Source organism: Sciurus carolinensis, chromosome 1 (genome assembly GCF_902686445.1).
Source record: "Sciurus carolinensis chromosome 1, mSciCar1.2, whole genome shotgun sequence".
Classification (NCBI taxonomy): Eukaryota; Metazoa; Chordata; class Mammalia; order Rodentia; family Sciuridae; genus Sciurus; species Sciurus carolinensis.
Genome location: NC_062213.1, coordinates 186,808,883 through 186,826,920, shown reverse-complemented (window position 1 = coordinate 186,826,920; position 18,038 = coordinate 186,808,883). Strand labels below are relative to the sequence as shown.

The window sequence follows — 18,038 nt, the reverse complement described above, 5'->3', positions numbered from 1 at the left end:
TGAGGGCTGTGGGTATAGGCAGACCACAGGTAACAAGGGAACATCTACACCTCCTGCTCTAATACCTGGGAATGGCAGGGGGGATGGGCCTGAAAAAGCTATTATTCAACAGTAATGCTTAATGTGTGTTAGATTTGTGAAACAAAGAGTGAAGCAGATATAAATGGTTCCCGCTACAGTAGACCTTATACAGAATATAAGTGAAAGGCACAATTTTTAAGAAGTAAACAAACTGGGTATGGTGGTGCACACCTGAAATCTCAACACTCAGGAGGCTGAGGCGGGAGGATCACAAGTTCCAAGCCAGCCTTAGCAACTTAGGAAGACCCTGTCTCAAAATAAGAAATATTTTGAGGATGGACTCAATGATAAAGCACCCCTGGGTTCAATCCTGGATATTCCCCCCAGAAAAACAGAGAAAGTAAAAGTACTCCAAGTATTGTATTGTGTTCAAACAATATTGAAGGTAGATTTAGATAAAGTTGTCAAGAAAAGGCTCTCTGAGGAAATGGTACATGAGCTGAAACCCAAAGGTTTCACACGAAGAGTTGGGGAAAGAACATTCCAGGCAGAGAAAATAGCTTTTGCAAAGTTGCTGAAGTAAAAAAGGACATTATGTGTGTTGCAAGAAGCAAAAGAATACCAATGTGACTAACAAGTGTCCTGCTTGAATAAGCCCTAAACCAAGTCCAAAAGGAATGTTCTAAAATCTGTTCTGGGTTTATGGGTCTCTGAACCAATCCGTATGCTGAACTTCTTTCAGCTCTTATTTTCTGTCTGGTTACCTCCCCAGGCCTTGGATTTCTGAGCAACCATTTCTTTTTTTTTTTTTTTTTTTTTTTTTTTTTTTGCGGTGCTGGGGATCGAACTCAGGGCCTTGTGCTTGAGAGGCAAGCACTCTACCAACTGAGCTATCTCCCCAGCCCCTGAGCAACCATTTCTGTCTTTCCCCCAGTGGGACAGGAATGGGATGAAGACCATTTCCTACAACTATTCTGTCATGGGTTCTCCTCTTGTGCTTCTTCGTACTTCTAGCACTGTGCCTTGTCCATTAGGGGAGCTTGGTGTTCGTTATGGTGGTTAAAGCTGTGATTCTTAGCTAATTTTAGATTGGCAGTCTAAAGTGTGTACTTACAGTTTTTACTATTTTTTTGTCTTTTTCAGATGAAAAATGATAGAATAAAAGTATCCCTCTCCATGAAAGTTGTCAACCAAGGGACTGGGAAAGACCTCGATCCCAACAACGTTATCATTGAGTAGGTAAAAGCTTTGGGAAGACTAGAATCCTACCTCCCAAAGCACAGAATGCTGTGGTAAATCAGTCTGAACTGGGAACTCTACCATTTATAGACTTCATGATGTCGATAAGTTATGCAAACTTTATGATCTTTGGTTTTTAGTGGTATGAAGTGTAAATAGGGAGCTGGGGTTGTGGCTCAGTGGTAGAAGAGCACTTGCCTAGCACAGGTGAGGCACTGGGTTCAATCCTCAGCACCACATAAAAATAAAATAAAGGTATTGTGTTCACCCATAAGTGAAGAATATATATATTTTAATTGGTTTTTAAAAATTTTTTTTGTGGTGCTGGGGCTTGAATTTAGGGCCTTGTGCTTGTAAGGTGAGCACTCTACCAACTGAGCTATCTCCCCAGCCCAAGAATATATATATTTTAAAAAGTGAAAACAGCACTTTATTGCATAGAATTCTAGGATGAAAAACTAACACAAATCTCATAGTGCAGGAGTACTCCATTTGTAATTTAGTTTCCTTCCTCTTTTTTATTTTGGAGGATTGAACCCAGGGGCACTTTACCACTGAGCTATATCCCTGGCCCTTTTTATATTTTATTTAAAGACAGAGTCTTACTTAGTTGCTTAGGACCTCGCTAAGTTGCTGAGGCTGACTTTGAACTTGTACTCTCCTGCCCAAGTCTCCAGAGCCATTGTAATTATAGGCGTGTACCACTGTGCCCTGCTGCTTCCTTCCTCTTAATCTCTTTCTGCTTTTCCCTTGGCCAGTGAGCATTCACAAAGTACTGTTACTTGCCTCTCTCCTAGTAATTTCTTCACTGGGGCCAAAGAAGTGCATTGACCAGGTGTAGGGTAATCTAGGAGCATGTTCATTGGGATTTAGACTCCTGCATCTTGTGAACACAGCACCTTACTTTCATTTACTCTTCTGACTTATATTTAGAAATGGAAAATTTTTCTATTAATCTAGGATAATGTCTGGTAATACGGGAAATTTGGTGTCTTAAATTCTTTCTAGAATCTCTAACTAAGAGTTTTTGGCCCCCTATATCCCTTGAGGCATCTTAGGGGATTTATTAATTATTTTCAGTGTTTCAGAAAGTCAACCAAAATAAAAATTTATCTTCAGGTTAACCATGATTGCTTTTGATGATAAAATATCACATTATTTCTCACATAATAATTAGTCCATGGTAGTTATGTCACTGACTAATAAAACATTAGGACAATTAATAAATGATATTTGGGGGATTATGGTTGCAAAAAAATTGAAAACCCTCATGTTTTTAGTTCTGAGCAAAATCACTTTGGATATGAAGTGATGGTTATTGAATACATAGTATGTGCCAGGCATTATGGAAGGCAATTTATGCACATTAGGGTTGTAACTCTCTTGCCTCTTTTTGCCCTTTGGTACTAGAGATTGCTATACCACTGTGCTACAACTCCAGCTGTGTGCATGTAACTCTCATAACCTGCATTTTATTTTATATTTCTGTTTTCAAGCTTGGAGCTTGATGATAAGTAACTAGCCTCTAGTTATATGACAAATTATAGTGGGTCAAGGACTTAAATCTAGGTCCTGATGTTAGTGCTAATGCTTTCTGCACCACAGAATTCTAGCTGTTACATGAGAATTTTTCGTATTTTTGTAGTTTAGTCTCTAAATATTGACGTTTGTAGTACAAATTATTGACAAAACACTTTCTAGTTTCACTAGGAATTTTTATTAACTCAAATATTCTTTAAGTCTGGCTTTTACTGATTGCATTGTAATAAATTACTTTTGCTCTAAAGAATCCTATGCTAAACAGACTCATTAAAAAGCAGTGCAGTTTTCCAAAGCAACCCTTAAAATGGTAACATATAAAACAAGTACTGTAAAAGAACTAACTCTGTTTCTCAGAAAAAGGTAAGGTAGGGGAAAGGCTTTCTGGTTTGGGGCCATAGGTGTCTTGTATGTGGGCTATTTCTAGTACTAACCAAGTTTCTGACATATTAGCTTTTGTTGTAAACAAATGTAAGTGCATCCAGGAAAGAAGCACAGCATAATAGAAGGATTCTAGGTTTTAAAGTTAGACTTGAATTAGAAAGAATCCTAGTTCTGTTCCAACGTAGTATATGATCTTGAGCACATTATTGCATCTCTATACACTGCTTCTTCACTATAAAATGAGGGTATGTCACATATCTCAGAAATGATGAAATTATTTTAGTAAAATCTTATTGGTCAGGAGCTATTTTAGTGTCTATAGTAAACACTTACACTAGATAATTATTTGTAGTTATTATTTTAAATGCCTTATTTTTCTTCTAATATCTGATATTTTCATATCTTTTCTTTTGAAAGAATGTATACAAACCATGAAAACAGGACCACATTTTGTCCTTTTTACCTCCTATAGTGCTTGATGTGTAGTATTTGTTTAGTTTACACATTTATTCAACCATCATAGGCAGCATGAGTGGTTTGCATAAAAGGTTCTAGGAATTAGCCGGAAAAGGAAGAGTTGATTTCAGGCCACGATGGAAGGATTTGATTGCCATTCCCCTCTCCTCCCCAGAATCAGACTAATGGTGACTAGAAGTGAGCATGAGGTGCTGGTTAAATTGTTTTTTTACTGAGTACTAGTTTTATGGATATATTCATATTGTGAAAATGAAGTAAGCTGTGTTCTTAGTACAAGAACATGCATATTATACTTTGATCAGAAGTTTATAATTTTTAAAAAGTGCTGTGGGAAAGAATAAACAAAGATTAATTCTAGCCGAGAACCTCAGGGAAGAAGACTTGATAGATAGGAGTCTTGAAATATTTGGGTGTTGTAGTGAAGTGGTATGTTCAGGTGGAACCACCTGAACAAAAGCAGTGAAATAGTCACATCGGGCCAGAACTTATTGTATAAGTAAAAATGAGGCTGGAAAAGTAATTAGAGACAGACTGAAAGGCCTTGAACGTCAAGGTGAGAAATATGGACTTGATTTTCTAGAAAGCCTAGATGGTCTTTTAAATTCAATAGTGACCTGGTAAGTATTATAGGATGGTTAGCATAGTGAGTAATTATATTTTCATTCTCTACACATTAGTGAGATGACACCTAGACTCATTCATAATTGTTAATTCAAAGCCTTGTCCTGAATGGAAAAAAAATGGCTATTTCACATCATTGCTTTCACTGCCTGTCTTATTCTGCCCCAACATGGTTTCTTCTCTCTCCTTTCTTTTGTCAAAAACAAAACAAGCCTTACCTTTAAGTATCTGTGGTGCATCTCTTAAGGGGACCAACAGTCAGTATCTTTTTCTTTTTTTTTTTTTTTATATATTTTTAGTTGTCAATAGATCTTTTACTTTTATTTATTTTTATGTGGTGCTGTGTATTGAACCCAGGGTCTCACACATGCCAGGCAAGCGCTGTACCACTGAGCCACAACTTCAACCCCTATCTTTTTCATTATAGGCAAGAAGAGAGGCGGAGGCGGTCCTTCCAGGATTACACTGGACAGAAGATCACCCTTGAGGCTGTGCTGAACACGACCTGCAAAAAGTGCGGCTGTAAAGGTAAGGGGAAGTCTCTGCCACTTCTGTATTTCTCCTTGTGGGGGAAGACCGTAGCCCATGGTTGTTTAACTCACCCTGTTTTTAGCCAACCTGTGGATATACCCGCGCATGCTGTTATTCCTGCCACACTTACATCAGAGGGTGTGGCTTGATTTTTTTCTGTTTACTTTTCTGAATGCTGGCCCTGCGAGATAACCTCACCTTGTACCCACCACTCCACAGCTGATGTCCTGTCTGGCTGGGCAAGGTCCCCATGAACTAAGCCAGGAGGAGCCAGAATGTTTGATTATGGTTATACTTTAAATTTTAAAGGACAATTATTGTTCTGCAAAAATTAAGTAATATGGAAATACATTCCTTAAGGATCCAAGTTACTCTTTCTTCCTCATCTTTATTTCTTTAAAGAGTTCTAAATACAATACCTTTAATACACAGAAGATAGAATACTCACTTCTAGCTGTATTTCCTCAGGTTTCTTCTAGTCTTACTCAAATATTAAAAAGCTCCTTCGGCCTGACTTCCCTTGTTGGAGCTATAATGAGAAGGACTGCCAGCTTCTCATTTTCAGAGTGACCTCATTTCGTCACCTTTTCTCCCCAGCCTTCCATCTAGCCTGCTCTGTTCATCTTTCTACAGCTGGTAGCAGATTTGTGCCCTGGTTGAAGTTGTAGGGAGTAAGCCTCCATTTATTACTAGCATAGAGGGAAGAATGGAAAAGTAAAATTGAGAGAAACAATACCTCCTCAGGGAAATTGTGGGTACATTCCAAATATTTGGAGAACTCTGTACTGTGTTCCTTTTCCAGGCACCACCAAGTTTCTGAATCCAGCAGTGCAAAGTAGTGTACACATAGCTTTTTAATTATCTCATGCAGTTACTCTGTGCCCCCAAAACAGAATTACCAGAAATTTAACAAAACTATCTGTGTAGGGCACAGCATCTGTTAATAGCCCCTCCAATAGCACCGATGACTCAGGGAGGGTGGAATCTCCTACTTTCAACTTGTATACCCCAGGCAGCACATAAAGTAGAAAAGAATAAGTAGAGGTGGAATTTGTCCCAGTCAGCAAAGATCTGGCCAAAGGTTGGTGGTTTTGGTGCAGTAAAAAGAGCACAGGGCAGGGAGGCATGGGAGCTGTAAGAAGTTTTAGCTCTGCAGCTATCTGTATGACCTTGAGCTACTTTTTAACTCTAGGCCCTCACAGTCTGCAAATTCAGGATGTTGGATTTGATGATTTCTAAGGCCCTTGCCAGGCCTGACAATCTGTGAATGTTCATTGCCTCTCGGTGACTGTGCCTGTCTCTCTGTGTGTTAACTTGGATGTGAGTGCCCACTTCCTGCCAGCTATCTTTCTTTAAGGCTTGGCCTGCCACTCAGCTCCCTCTGATAAGCATCCTGCTCTCTAGAGCAGCCTTGAATTGTCAGGAATAAGTTCCCAAACTGATCTTTAAAAATTAATAACCCTAAGGGAGGGCAACCCAAGCCTGCATCCTCATATCCTCTGCCTTTTCCAAAGCAGCACCAGTGTTTCCTGTGACTCTTAATGTTGACTACTCATCTGGCTCTGGTTTATTGAACAAAGCCATCTTGAGGTGACAGAAAATCTGGTCTGAACTGACTCAATAATATCTCCTGAAGCAGTGAGCTCCTTTTAATAACCTCTGGGGAAGATCCACCTGCTGAGAGGAGAGAGTCTTTCTCCCTCTCTACCTTTTCTGCTTTTCTTCTTCAGGCCACTTTGCAAAAGATTGCTTCATGCAGCCAGGTGGGACCAGATATTCTCTGATACCTGATGAGGAAGAGGAGAAAGAAGAGACAAAGTCAGCAGAATTTGAGAAACCTGATCCTTTGAGGAATTCTTCCCGGAAAAGAAAGAAGGTGAGTGTTTTCTTGCTTGTGTTTCTCTTATTTTTTCAAGTTTTAAAATGAAAATGTACTTTTTGCAGAAATTGTAGAAATACTAAAAACAAAGAAAATCAAGATATCCAGTAATCTTTCCACTCAGAAAGTTGCTTTCTAGTATTTCTAGTATTTTCTAATCTTTTATAGGTCATAATAAATAAATATATATATATACATGTATATATGTGTGTGTGTACATATAAACACATATACATGTAAATATAAAATTATGATCACACTAGGTATATTTTATACTCTTAATTTTTTCATTTTAGTTTTTAGTTGTAATTGTTCTTCTACCTCATTCTACCTCATGACTATATGATTATTTATTTGTTTTCTGATTATTGAATATTTTATATTACTTCAAACCTAAATTTTTGGCTACATCATATACTGTTTTCTAAGGTTAGATTCTGAAGTAAGATTACTGGGTTAAGATTTTAAGGCTTGATAACATTTTACAAAACTGCTTTCAGAAAGTACTTATCTATCCCCAGCAGTGTAAATATTATCTGTCTTCACCAAGTTCTGACTCTTTTCTACTGCTTGGAGCAGAGAGCAGTTTATAAAACAGACTGTATTGTAGTACAGAAAGAAACCTTGCATCAGTAGAATGCTACACAAAAACGAAAGAACTCTGCTATAGTTTGTTCAGAAAATGACATTCTATTGGGTAGGATTTTTCTTTCAGTACTTTGAATTGAATCCAGGGGCACTTTACCAAATCTCTTTTTGGGTACCAGGGATTGAGCCCAGGGGTGCTTAACCACTGAGCCACATCCCTATCCCTTCTTATTTTTTATTGTGAGACAGGGTTTTGCTAAGTTGCTTAAGGCCTCAACCTCCTGAGCTCTGGGATTATAGGCATGTGCTACCATACTCAGCCATCCCCAATCTTTTTATGTTTTATTTTGAGACAGGGCTCACTAAGTTGCTGAGGCTGACCTAGAACTTGGGATCCTCCTGCCTCAATCTCCTGAGTCACTGGGATTACAAGCATGTGCCGCCACATGGTGGCCCACAGCGCTTGTGTAGGATTTTTTTATGACCAATTATTGAATTTTGTTTCTAGATCTTTGGCACTCTTATTGAATGGTAATTTTGCACTAGGTATTGCAAACTCTAGTAATACAACGACTGTGGTGAAATTGTTGCCCTCGGTGGGCATTATCTACAAATTAAGTATTATCTTCATTTTACAGATGAGGAAGAGACCAATATACCATAGTAAGAATTAGTCGGTATATGAATGATAATTTATTGATCTATATTTTCTCTCCCTGGGTGATTCTATGCCTTCTAAGATTTAACTGCCTTGAGGACTTCCACATCTCTAACCAGTATCCTATAAGTTCCTCAGACTTTGGTTCAAGTCATTTAAACCTAGGTTTGAAGCCCTTCTGTGCTATTTACCGGCTGTGTAATTTTGGGCTGACTTCAGACCCTTCATTTGCAAAGTGGGATTGTTGTGATCTTTGATGGCACTGTTCCTTGCAGAGGACTAACCTAGCTCCCAGAAATAGATGTTACTAACAAGTATTTTCTAGTTAATGCTATCATGACTACCTTAATCTCTTCTTTACCTCCTCCTCACTGCCCCCTACCAAAATCATTTCTGTCCTTCAATATATTACCTATTTTAATGGCAGCAGTACCCTCCCAGTCTCCCAAGAAAGATACCAATATGCCATTTATTTTCCTCTCATTTTCATTCTACATTTAGACAGTCACCAAGTCCTGCCAGGGGCACATTTTAAACATCTCAAAATTTTGTTCCTCCCTCCTTCTCCCCCTACTACAGTATAGTTTATCCCCTTACATCTCTCACATTCAGACTATTGAAGTAGCCTGAGGAGTTTTAGAAAACACATTTGCCCCTATTTCTTAGGTACCAAGTTTGCAGGGCCTAGAATCAATCAGATTTTTTTTTAATACAGCACCTTCTTTAACTCACTGCCATTGTTCATTGTTGATTTTTCACCCACTGCTTTAACTCTGAACGTCAGAGTGCTCCATGGTAATTTGTCCTGTGGTGTGGTTTTAAACACTATCTGTATACTAATAACCTCCAAATTAAGAACGTCTATTCTTACTTTTATCCAAATTTGCCAATCTCTGACCTTTTCTCTGAAACTCTAAATTTAGATAACAGGCTGTCTATGTGACATCTCCATCTGGTTGTCTAGTTGACTTCAAGCTTGAAACACCCCAAAACTTAATTCTCCTACCCAAAGCTACCCTTTCCACATACATCCCTGTCTCAGTGATGGATCACATTCACCCCTTTTGATCAAGCCCAAATCTGTAGACTTTGGATATAGTATTTTAGTTTTTTTTTTTGTTGTTGTTGTTGTTTGTTTGTTTCTTTAATTATGATGCCAATGAATGTGACATAAAATTTACTACCTTAACCACTTTAAGTCTATAGTCAGTGTTAAATACATTCATGTTGTTCTGCAACCATCATCACCTGTTAATCACCTGTTCATCTGACGAACTCTCTTCATCTTGCAAAACTAAAACTCTGTTCCTATTCAGTAACTCCCCATCCTCCTTTCCATTGGCCCTTAGAAGCCCATTTTCCTCTGTCTCTATGAATTTAGCAGTCCAGGTGCCTCATGTTATACAGAGCTTTTCTTTTTGTGACTGGCTCATTTCACTTAGCGTATCCTCAGGGTTCATCCATACTATAGCATGTGTCAGAATTTCCTAACTTTTTAAGGCTAAATAGTATTTTCTTGTATGTCTATACCACATTTGGTGTATTCATCCATCAGTAGACTTTTGGGTTACTAATACCTTTTATCTATTGTGAATAATGCTACTGTGAGCAGGGGTTTCAAATATCTCTTTGAGGCTCTGTTTTCATTTCTTTGTGGCATATACCTAGAATGGAATTTCTGGATTATATATTAATTTCAATTTAATATTATGAGGAACTACTGTGCTATCTCCTGTTGTGTCATTTTATGTTTTCACCAGAAGTTTTAAAGAATACGTATTTGCTTCTGTTAAAATTTCTCTCCATCCTCACCAACACTTATTTTCTGGCATTGGTTTGTTAGTATTTTGGATAAGAGCACTTCTAAAAGGCATAAAATGTCATCTCATTTTAGTTTAGTGGGGTTTTATTTTTTTTGTTGTTTTTTTTGGCTGGGAGGGTACCAGCGATTGAACTCAGGAGTACTCAACTACTGAGCCACATCCACAGCTCTATTTTGTATTTTTTTTTAGAGACAGGGTCTCACTGAGTTGCTTAGCGTCTCACTGTTGCTGAGGCTGGCTTTGAACTCAAGATTCTCCTGCCTTAGCCTTCCGAGCTGCTGGGATTACAGGCGTGTGCCACCACGCCTGGCTCTCATTTTAGTTTTGATTTGGATTTCCCTAATGATTTGTGATGTTGAACATCTTTTCACGTTCTTACTGGCCATTTGTATATCTTCTTTGAAGAAATGTTCATTCAAAGGTTTTGCCCATTTTTGAATCACATTGTGTATTTTTTTGTTGTTGTATTCTAATTGTTGAGATTCTTCTTGTACTCTAAATAGTCTGTCAAATGTATGATTTGCAACTGAGTGGGGTGGCGCCTTCCTGTAATCTTATCTACTCCATGGTCTGAGGCAGGAGGATTGCAGTTAAACTCAAGGCCAGTCTGGCAATACAACAAGACCCTTGTCTCAAAAAGAAAAGAAAAAGATACATGATTTTCAAACATTTCCTCCCATTCCATAGTTTGCTTTTTAACTCTGTTAATAGGTGTCCTTTTCCCCCTACCTTCAGATTTATTTTTTAAAAATTGTGGTAAAGAACATATAACATAAAATTTACCATCTTAATTTTTTGGGGGGGCAGTCCTAGGAATGAAAACCATGGCCTCACACGTGCTGGGTGTACACTCCTACCACTGAGCTATACTCCCAGCCCCCATCTTAACTATTTTTTAAGTGTGTAGTTTAGTAGTGTAAAATATATTTACATGATGGCATTCCTTGCACATATAATTATAATTTGATGAAGTGCAAGTGACCTTTTTCTTTCACTGATTAAACCCAGGGATGCTTTACCACTGATCCACATCCTTAGTTCTTTAAATTATTTTATTTCGAGACAGGTTTTGCTAAGCTGCTGAGGGTCTTGCTAGATTGCTAAATCTGGCCTGGAATTTACAATCCTCCTGCCTCAGCATCCTGAGTTGCTAGGATTGTGGGCATGTGCCACTGTGCCCATCTGGTCCAAAAGTGTTTTTGCATGCAGGTATCCAGTTTTCTCAAGACCACCTATTAAGAAGACTCTCCTGAGCCATTGCATTACATTGAGCTCCACAGAGTCAGCGCCAGGGCAAGTGAGAGCCGGATGGGCGACTCTGTGCCCCGCTGAGGAAAAACAGCTAAGACGGGCAAAGGAGCTCCTAAGAAGCCGAGAGGCAAAATGCCATCACGTGCATTCTTTGTGCAAACTGCCGGGAGGAGCACAAGAAGGAGCACCCAGATGCTTCAGTTAACTTCACAGAGTCTTCTAAGAAGTGCTCAGAGAGATGGAAGACCATGTCTACTAAAGAGAAAGGAGAATTTGAAGACATGGCAAAGACGGACAAGGCCCGTTATGAAAGAGAAATGAAAACCTATATCCCTCCTAAAGGGGAGACAAAAAAGAAGTTCAAGGATCCCAGTGCATCCAAGAGGCCTCCGGTGACCTTCTTGTTCTGTTCTGAGTGTCACCCAAAAATCAAAGGAGAACATCCTGGCCTGTCCATTGGTGATGTTGCAAAGAAACAAGATATGGAGTCACTGCTGCAGATGAAGAGCAGCCTTAGGGAAAGAAGGCTGCTGAGCTGAAGGAAAAATATGAAAGGAATATTGCTGCCTACTGAGCTAAAGGAAAACCTGATGCAGCAAAAAAGGGAGTCGTCAAGGCTGAAAAAAGCAAGAAAAAGAAGGAAGAGGAGGAAGATGAAGATGAAGAGAAGAAAGAGAAAGATGAAGAAGAAGGATATGATGATAAATAAGTTGGTTCTATCACAGTTTTTTTTTTCTTGTCTATAAAGCATTTAACCCCTTGTACACAACTCACTCCTTTTAAAAAAAGACATTGAAATGTAAAAAAAAAAAAAAAAGGCTCTCCTTTCCCCACTGAATGATCTTGGCCCCCTCATTAAAAACCATTTGACCATATACATGAGGATTTTTCTGGGGTCTTTTTTCTATTCTGTGGGTCTCTGTGCCTATTCTTATGCCAGTACCCAATGTTTTGATTACTGTAGCTTAAGTAAGGAACTGAATCTTCCAACTTTGTTCCTCTTTTTCAAGATCATTTTGACTATAAAGAGTCCTTTGAGATCCATGTGAATTTTAGGCTGGATTTTTCTATTTCACACACAAACACAAAATCATTGAGATTTTGATAGGGGTTTCACTGGATCTGTAGATCATTTTGAGTAGGATGAACATATGGACATCCCTTTTTTGATTTTTAATTTTTTTTTTCTGTACTGGGGATTGAACCCAGGACCTTGTGCATGCTTGGTGAGTGCTCTGTCACTGAGCTACTTATCTATTCCCTGAATGGACATCTTAACCACATCAAATCTTCCATTTGGGCCTTTAAATTAATTAATTTTTTGTTTATTTCATTTTATTTTATTATGATGCTGGGGATCAAACACAGGGCCTTGCACATGGTAAGCACATGCTTTACCACTGAATTACACCCTTAGCCCTCATGTCTTTAATGTTGTTCAGTAATATTTTGTATTTTCAATATAAAGTCTTTCACCTCCAGCTGTTAGCTGTTGCCTATAATACAGACAGGACTAAAAAGAACATCTGCTTTGGGACCCAGCCCAAGTCATGTCCAGGTGCTACCACATGGGCCAGTCATCTCAGTCACCCTTGTTGAGGTTATAATTTCTTTTCCTGATAATTATGCCCATTTGATAAATTTGTTGATGAAGATTAAATGAGATATGTGTGCAAAATGCCCAGCCCCAGCATCTAGAAAATTAAGTACTGTATACATGCTTACTGCTGTTATTCCCCTTTCTCAGTCTTTGCTTTTATTCTTGTTTTTCTTTCACATTGGATTGTTGCTGTCCTGTTTCAGAACTACAGAGAAAATGCTGCAGTAACCAGTATGTGCTTTTTTCCTAAAGAGATTCTTAGAGACATTTCAGCAGTGGCTTCTTCCCAGTTCTTCCTGACTTGTCAGCTGTGCACTCACATACCCTTTATCACTTTTTTCTTTTTAGACAGGGTCTCACTAAATTCCCCAGTCTGTCTTCAAACTCACCATTTTCCTACCTCAGCCATCCAAATAGCTTGAGTTACAGACCTGTAACACCATGTTCAGCTCACCCTTTATTTTCTGTTCCCCTTTGTACTTGAATGCAGTCCAGGGACCAGAGGAAGCTTTCAGCCCTCTAGGTCTTCCCCTACTCAACTCCCAACATTCCTGCTGAACTTCAACTTCTGAAGTAACTGTTCTTTTGTTCTCTAGCTTAGGGGTGCCCGATGCAAAATATACCACTTGCTAGAGCCTGGGTTGTCTTTGTTCAGGCTGCAAAAGCACTTTTTTTTTCTTTTTTGGAGGGAGATGGGGGGAGTACTAGGGATTGAACTCAGAGCACTCAACCACTGAGCCACATCCCCAGCCCTATTTTGTATTTTATTTAAAGACCAGGTCTTACTGAGTTGCTTAGGGCCTTGCTAAGTTGCTGAGACTGGCTTTGAACCCGAGATCCTCCTGCCTCAGCCTCCCGAGCCTCTGGGATTACAGGCAAGCATCACTATGCCTGGCGCAAAAAACACTTTTGAATTAAGATTGAGGTCTAGGAGAAGACCATCTCCCCAGTCCTTCACTAGCTGGGTTCCAGCGTGCCAGTGTTATCTTGTGATTTGTTTGCTCTTTATTCTCAACTAGTGTCCTTGAGAAAGAGAGTAAAGTAAAAATACTATCAAACTGTGTTAGAAAAGAGTATTCTTGTTTAGCCTTGGTCAACTCATTTTACTTCCCTGAGTTGCAGTTTTTCCATCTATAAAATGAAAATAATAATTCATGACTTTTAGCTGAATATAGTGACATGGACCTATGATTCTAGCTACTTGTGAGGCTGAGGCAGGAAGAATTGCCAGTTAAAGGCCATCCTGGGTAAATAATGAGACACCATCTCAAAAAAAAAAAAAAAAAAAATCACTCATTTTGACCCTGACAGTTTATTATTATTATTATTATTATTATTATTAAGTGATGCAAAAACCTTGAAACTAGCTGTATGTAGTGGTGCACACCTAAAGACCAGGAGGCCATAGCAGGAGGATTGCAAGTTTGAGACCAGCCCCAGCAAATTAGGCCCTGTTTCAAAATACAAAATAAAAATGGCTGGGGATGTAGCTTAGTGGTAGAGTGCCCCTTGGTTCAATCCCAAGTACCACAAGAGGGGAAAAGAAAACAAAAACAAAATACTCAAAGCTGTGAGTGCTTTTAAATATTCTCATTTCCTTACCCAGGCTGGGTCAGGCTTGGAGGGAATTGGTCCCAGACTCTTGTTTACTTACTTACTTGCCCAGGACCCTGCCCTACCTAAGGAACAGACTCTGGTGAGACTCCCAAGCTCATAATATCCTGTGATGGACTTCTATGGTCTTGCCATACAGGAAGGTGCAACACCATAAGCCAAACCATCAGTTTGCTAAATCTCAGCTCCTCCCAGCCATGCTTGTTATAGCTTGGTACTGTGGGTCCAGGGAGCTTAGTACTCCACTGGAGATAATGAGAGTTTTGGTTTAATCTCTTTTCACAACTTTGACTCATCTGCTATAATTACTTGACCAAACTATAAGAACATCCTGGGAGTTCTCTGAAATAAGAGAAAAATGCTTTTGTGGACTGGGAGTATAGGTTGGTGGTAAAGCACTTGTGTAGCCTGTGCAAAGACCATGGGCTTGATTCTCAGCACTGAAAAAAAAAAAACACTTCTAGCTACCTACCTACCTCTGAGTAGTCATAACGTATCAAGCACTATAGTTAGAATTTATTTAATCCTCATAGCAGTCTTTGAAATAGATACTCTAATTTACGGAAAACAGAGGTTCAGGAAAGGTAGGTCCTTTGTTTTGAGTGACATAGTAAAGTAGCAGAGCTAAAATTTGAATTTAATTCTTAATCCAAAATCATTCTTCTGAGCATCATACCATGATGCCTCCCATGATTCTATAGGAAGAGAGTCCTTGTGCTACATAGGATAACTCAGGAGATTTCCATTCACATCATCCATATGCATATCCCAACCCTCCCTTTATGATGGGACAAGTGGCTTCCAACTTCACAAAGCCATAGGTAATTGTCTTATTAAATCACCACATCCATGTGACATAAGTACTATTCTTATCTGTTTTCCATTTGCAGAGGCTGAGCCTCAGTAAGTTGAGATGACTGACCAAGGTTACAGATTAGTAAATAGGACTCAGATCTAGGATTGTCTTAACACCTATTATTATTCTTTCCCCTGTGATTTTACAGCTAGCTTCTCCCATCTGGTAATCAGGCAAACTGGGCTCTCAAAATGTTGGTTGGAAGCCTGCAGGAGGAGCAGCAGCTTCACCCTTTTCTGCATTCTTTTTCCTCCCATGGTCTCTTTTAGAAACCTTAATAATGTGCTGGGAGCAGTAGCACACACCTGTAATCCCAGTGACTTGGGAGGCTGAGGCAGGAGGAGCGTGAGTTCAAAGCCAGCCTTAACAACTCAGGCCCTAAGCAACTCAGTGAGACCCTGTCTCTAAGTAAATTATAAAAAAGGGCTGGGGATCGCCTGCCTTTCACCTACCCATCACCCACCGCCCGAGGTTCACTTCCCGATCATCCGACAGCAGTCAGCATACTGACCACAGACCACCAGTGGAGCACCAGCTGCCTGCTGTTGCCTGGAAGTTCACTGTCACTGTACCTGCAGGTTTGGTTACACGTGGCTACCGCCATTTTGAGACAACAGCCAGGACTTGTAGGACCCCTGGCTGGACTGATTGCACCCCGCCTCCAGGACCTCTAGCTGACCACACCCACACCCTGTGCTGCAGCTCCCCGTTTGCCAACACATTTGGAAGGCAGAGTGGCCATCTTGGATAATCCTGGAAGCCATATCTTCCATCTTTAGGTGGGCAAATCCCATCCTGAGACGCCTGCTGGAGAGTAAAAGCTCATTGTCAGGTACCTCTCATACATCAGGCTACTGAAGATGGGGAGGTTTGAATACTATATGACTGTTACAGTATAGATTTTCTTTTTTCTCCTTATTGAAAAATTTTAAGTTTTTATTTCTTTACTTTTCTCACTTTCTTTTCCTTTTGTTTACCTGTTCCCTCAGAGTCTCTTTCTCCCTATTCGCATGCTGACAACCAACTTGTTTTGATTACACTCTCACTCTTTTTTGTGATCTAGAACTTCTGTATATTCTTTTCTTATCCCATTAATAGCTACATCCTACATCCCTCTGCATCCTCTTTGTCCTCCATTAGAAACTGCAGACCTTACTGCAAATCTATTTGTTATACTGAAGATAATTGAACTCATTCTGTTTATTATGATAATATTGTTAACATCCTCATAGGGGCTATTTGGTCTAGGATTGCATACTGTCTGAACTGGGCACTGCTAATATTGATCTCCCCCTTAAAGAAAAGGTTTTGGAAACCTATAGGGCCACTATAAGCCTATAGGGTGGAAACTGCAATACCCCAGATCTGCACTGCTAAAGGGGAAGATACATGAATAACATGAAAAAAACAAGAGAAGAAAATGATCCAAACAAACCTAGATTCTATATTCATAGAATCCAGTGACAGTATGGTAGATGAAATGTCAGAAAAGGACTTCAGATTATACTAATTAAAATGATTTGTGAAGCAAAGGATAAGAGAGCAAATTCGGGCAATGAATGATCATACCAATAAGCAGTTGAAAGAGAAACTGCAGGAAGCAAAAGATGATTTCAAGAAAGAGATTCTTCAAAAAAAAAAAAAAAAAAAACAAATGGAAATCCTTGAAATGAAGGAAACAATAAACCAAATAAAAAACTCAATGGAAAGCATCACCAACAGACTAGACCACTTGGAAGACATAACCTCAGACAATGAAGACAAAATATTTAATCTTGAAAATAAAGTTGCCCAAACAGAGAAGATGGTAAGAAATCATGAACAGATTCTCCAAGAACTATGGGACATCATGAAAAAGCCAAATTTAAGAATTATTGGGATCGAGGAAGGCACAGAGATACAAACCAAAGGAATGAACAACCTATTCAATGAAATAATATCAGAAAATTTCCCAAGCCTGAAGAATGAAATGGAAAATCAAATACAAGAGGCTTACGGAACACCAAATGCACAAAATCACAACAGTTCCACACCAAGGCACATTATAATGAAAATCCCTAACATACTAAATCAAGATAGGATTTTGAAAAAGGGTTGGGGATGTAGCTTAGTGGCTAAGTGCCCCTGGGTTCAATCTTCAATACAAAAAAAGAAAAGAAAAAGAAATTTTCATAAGGCAACATAGATATTTGAAATTCAAGGAAAAGGCATAGATAATGTTTAAAACTGCTTAAACTTCCCCATAGAAGCCTAGAATCTGCTTTCCATCTCTTGTATGGGTTTGTACTGATTACTCTGGCAACATGGTGTGTGTGGGAGGGTCTAGTTTTGGGAAATTCTGAGCTTTGTTCTTTATCAAAATATTCTTATGAGGTGGTTTTGAAAGTTATATATAATAAATATTCAAGGATAGCAGATAGAAGCTCATTGATGGCAGGGATTTTTTTTTTTTTTTTTCAACAGGGTCTAACAGAAACCAGACTGGAAGATGACTCTTAAATCTTTTCTTCTGTGACCTTAGATGAATCATTGTCTCTAGATAGATTAGTTAAGCTCTAAGGATCCCTTTCAGCTTTAGTATCCTGTACTTTTTTAAAAATGGAAGTAATAGAGCCAGGCATGGTGGCACATGTTATCTCTCTCTGCTACTTAGGAGGCTGAGGCTGAGGCTTCAGGATTACAAGTTAAAAGCCAGCCTGGGCAACTTAGCAAGACCCAAAATGAAAGGACTGGGGAATAACTCAGTGGTGGAGCACTTGCCTACCATGCATGAGGCCCTGGGTTCAACCCCCGCAGTACTGCAAAAAAAAAAAAAAAAAAAAAAAAAAATGGTGGTGGGGGGAGTGATAGATGCTTACTTTGTTTTTAAACCAAAAAAAGTAAAAAGTGAAAGAACTCTGTCCTCCCTCCATTGATTTCATTCCTGAAATCAATGATTTGATGGGTCTTTTCCAGTG

General features: G+C 39.1%; 1 protein-coding gene across 4 annotated transcripts in view; it reads left to right on the top strand.

Moving 5' to 3' along the window:
* The window catches only part of Zcchc17 (zinc finger CCHC-type containing 17), a 48,994-nt gene that overhangs the window by 28,504 nt on the left and 2,452 nt on the right, over window positions 1–18,038 (top strand). For 3 of the 4 annotated variants that reach the window (XM_047547250.1, XM_047547262.1, XM_047547256.1), the window contains 3 exons: window positions 1,165–1,256; window positions 4,709–4,809; window positions 6,543–6,688. In XM_047547250.1, coding sequence (XP_047403206.1) covers window positions 1,165–1,256; window positions 4,709–4,809; window positions 6,543–6,688 — 339 coding nt within the window. Of the gene's footprint in view, window positions 1–1,164; window positions 1,257–4,708; window positions 4,810–6,542; window positions 6,689–10,969; window positions 11,899–18,038 lie in introns of those variants that run through there. The other variant, XM_047547270.1, reaches the window with a different exon arrangement.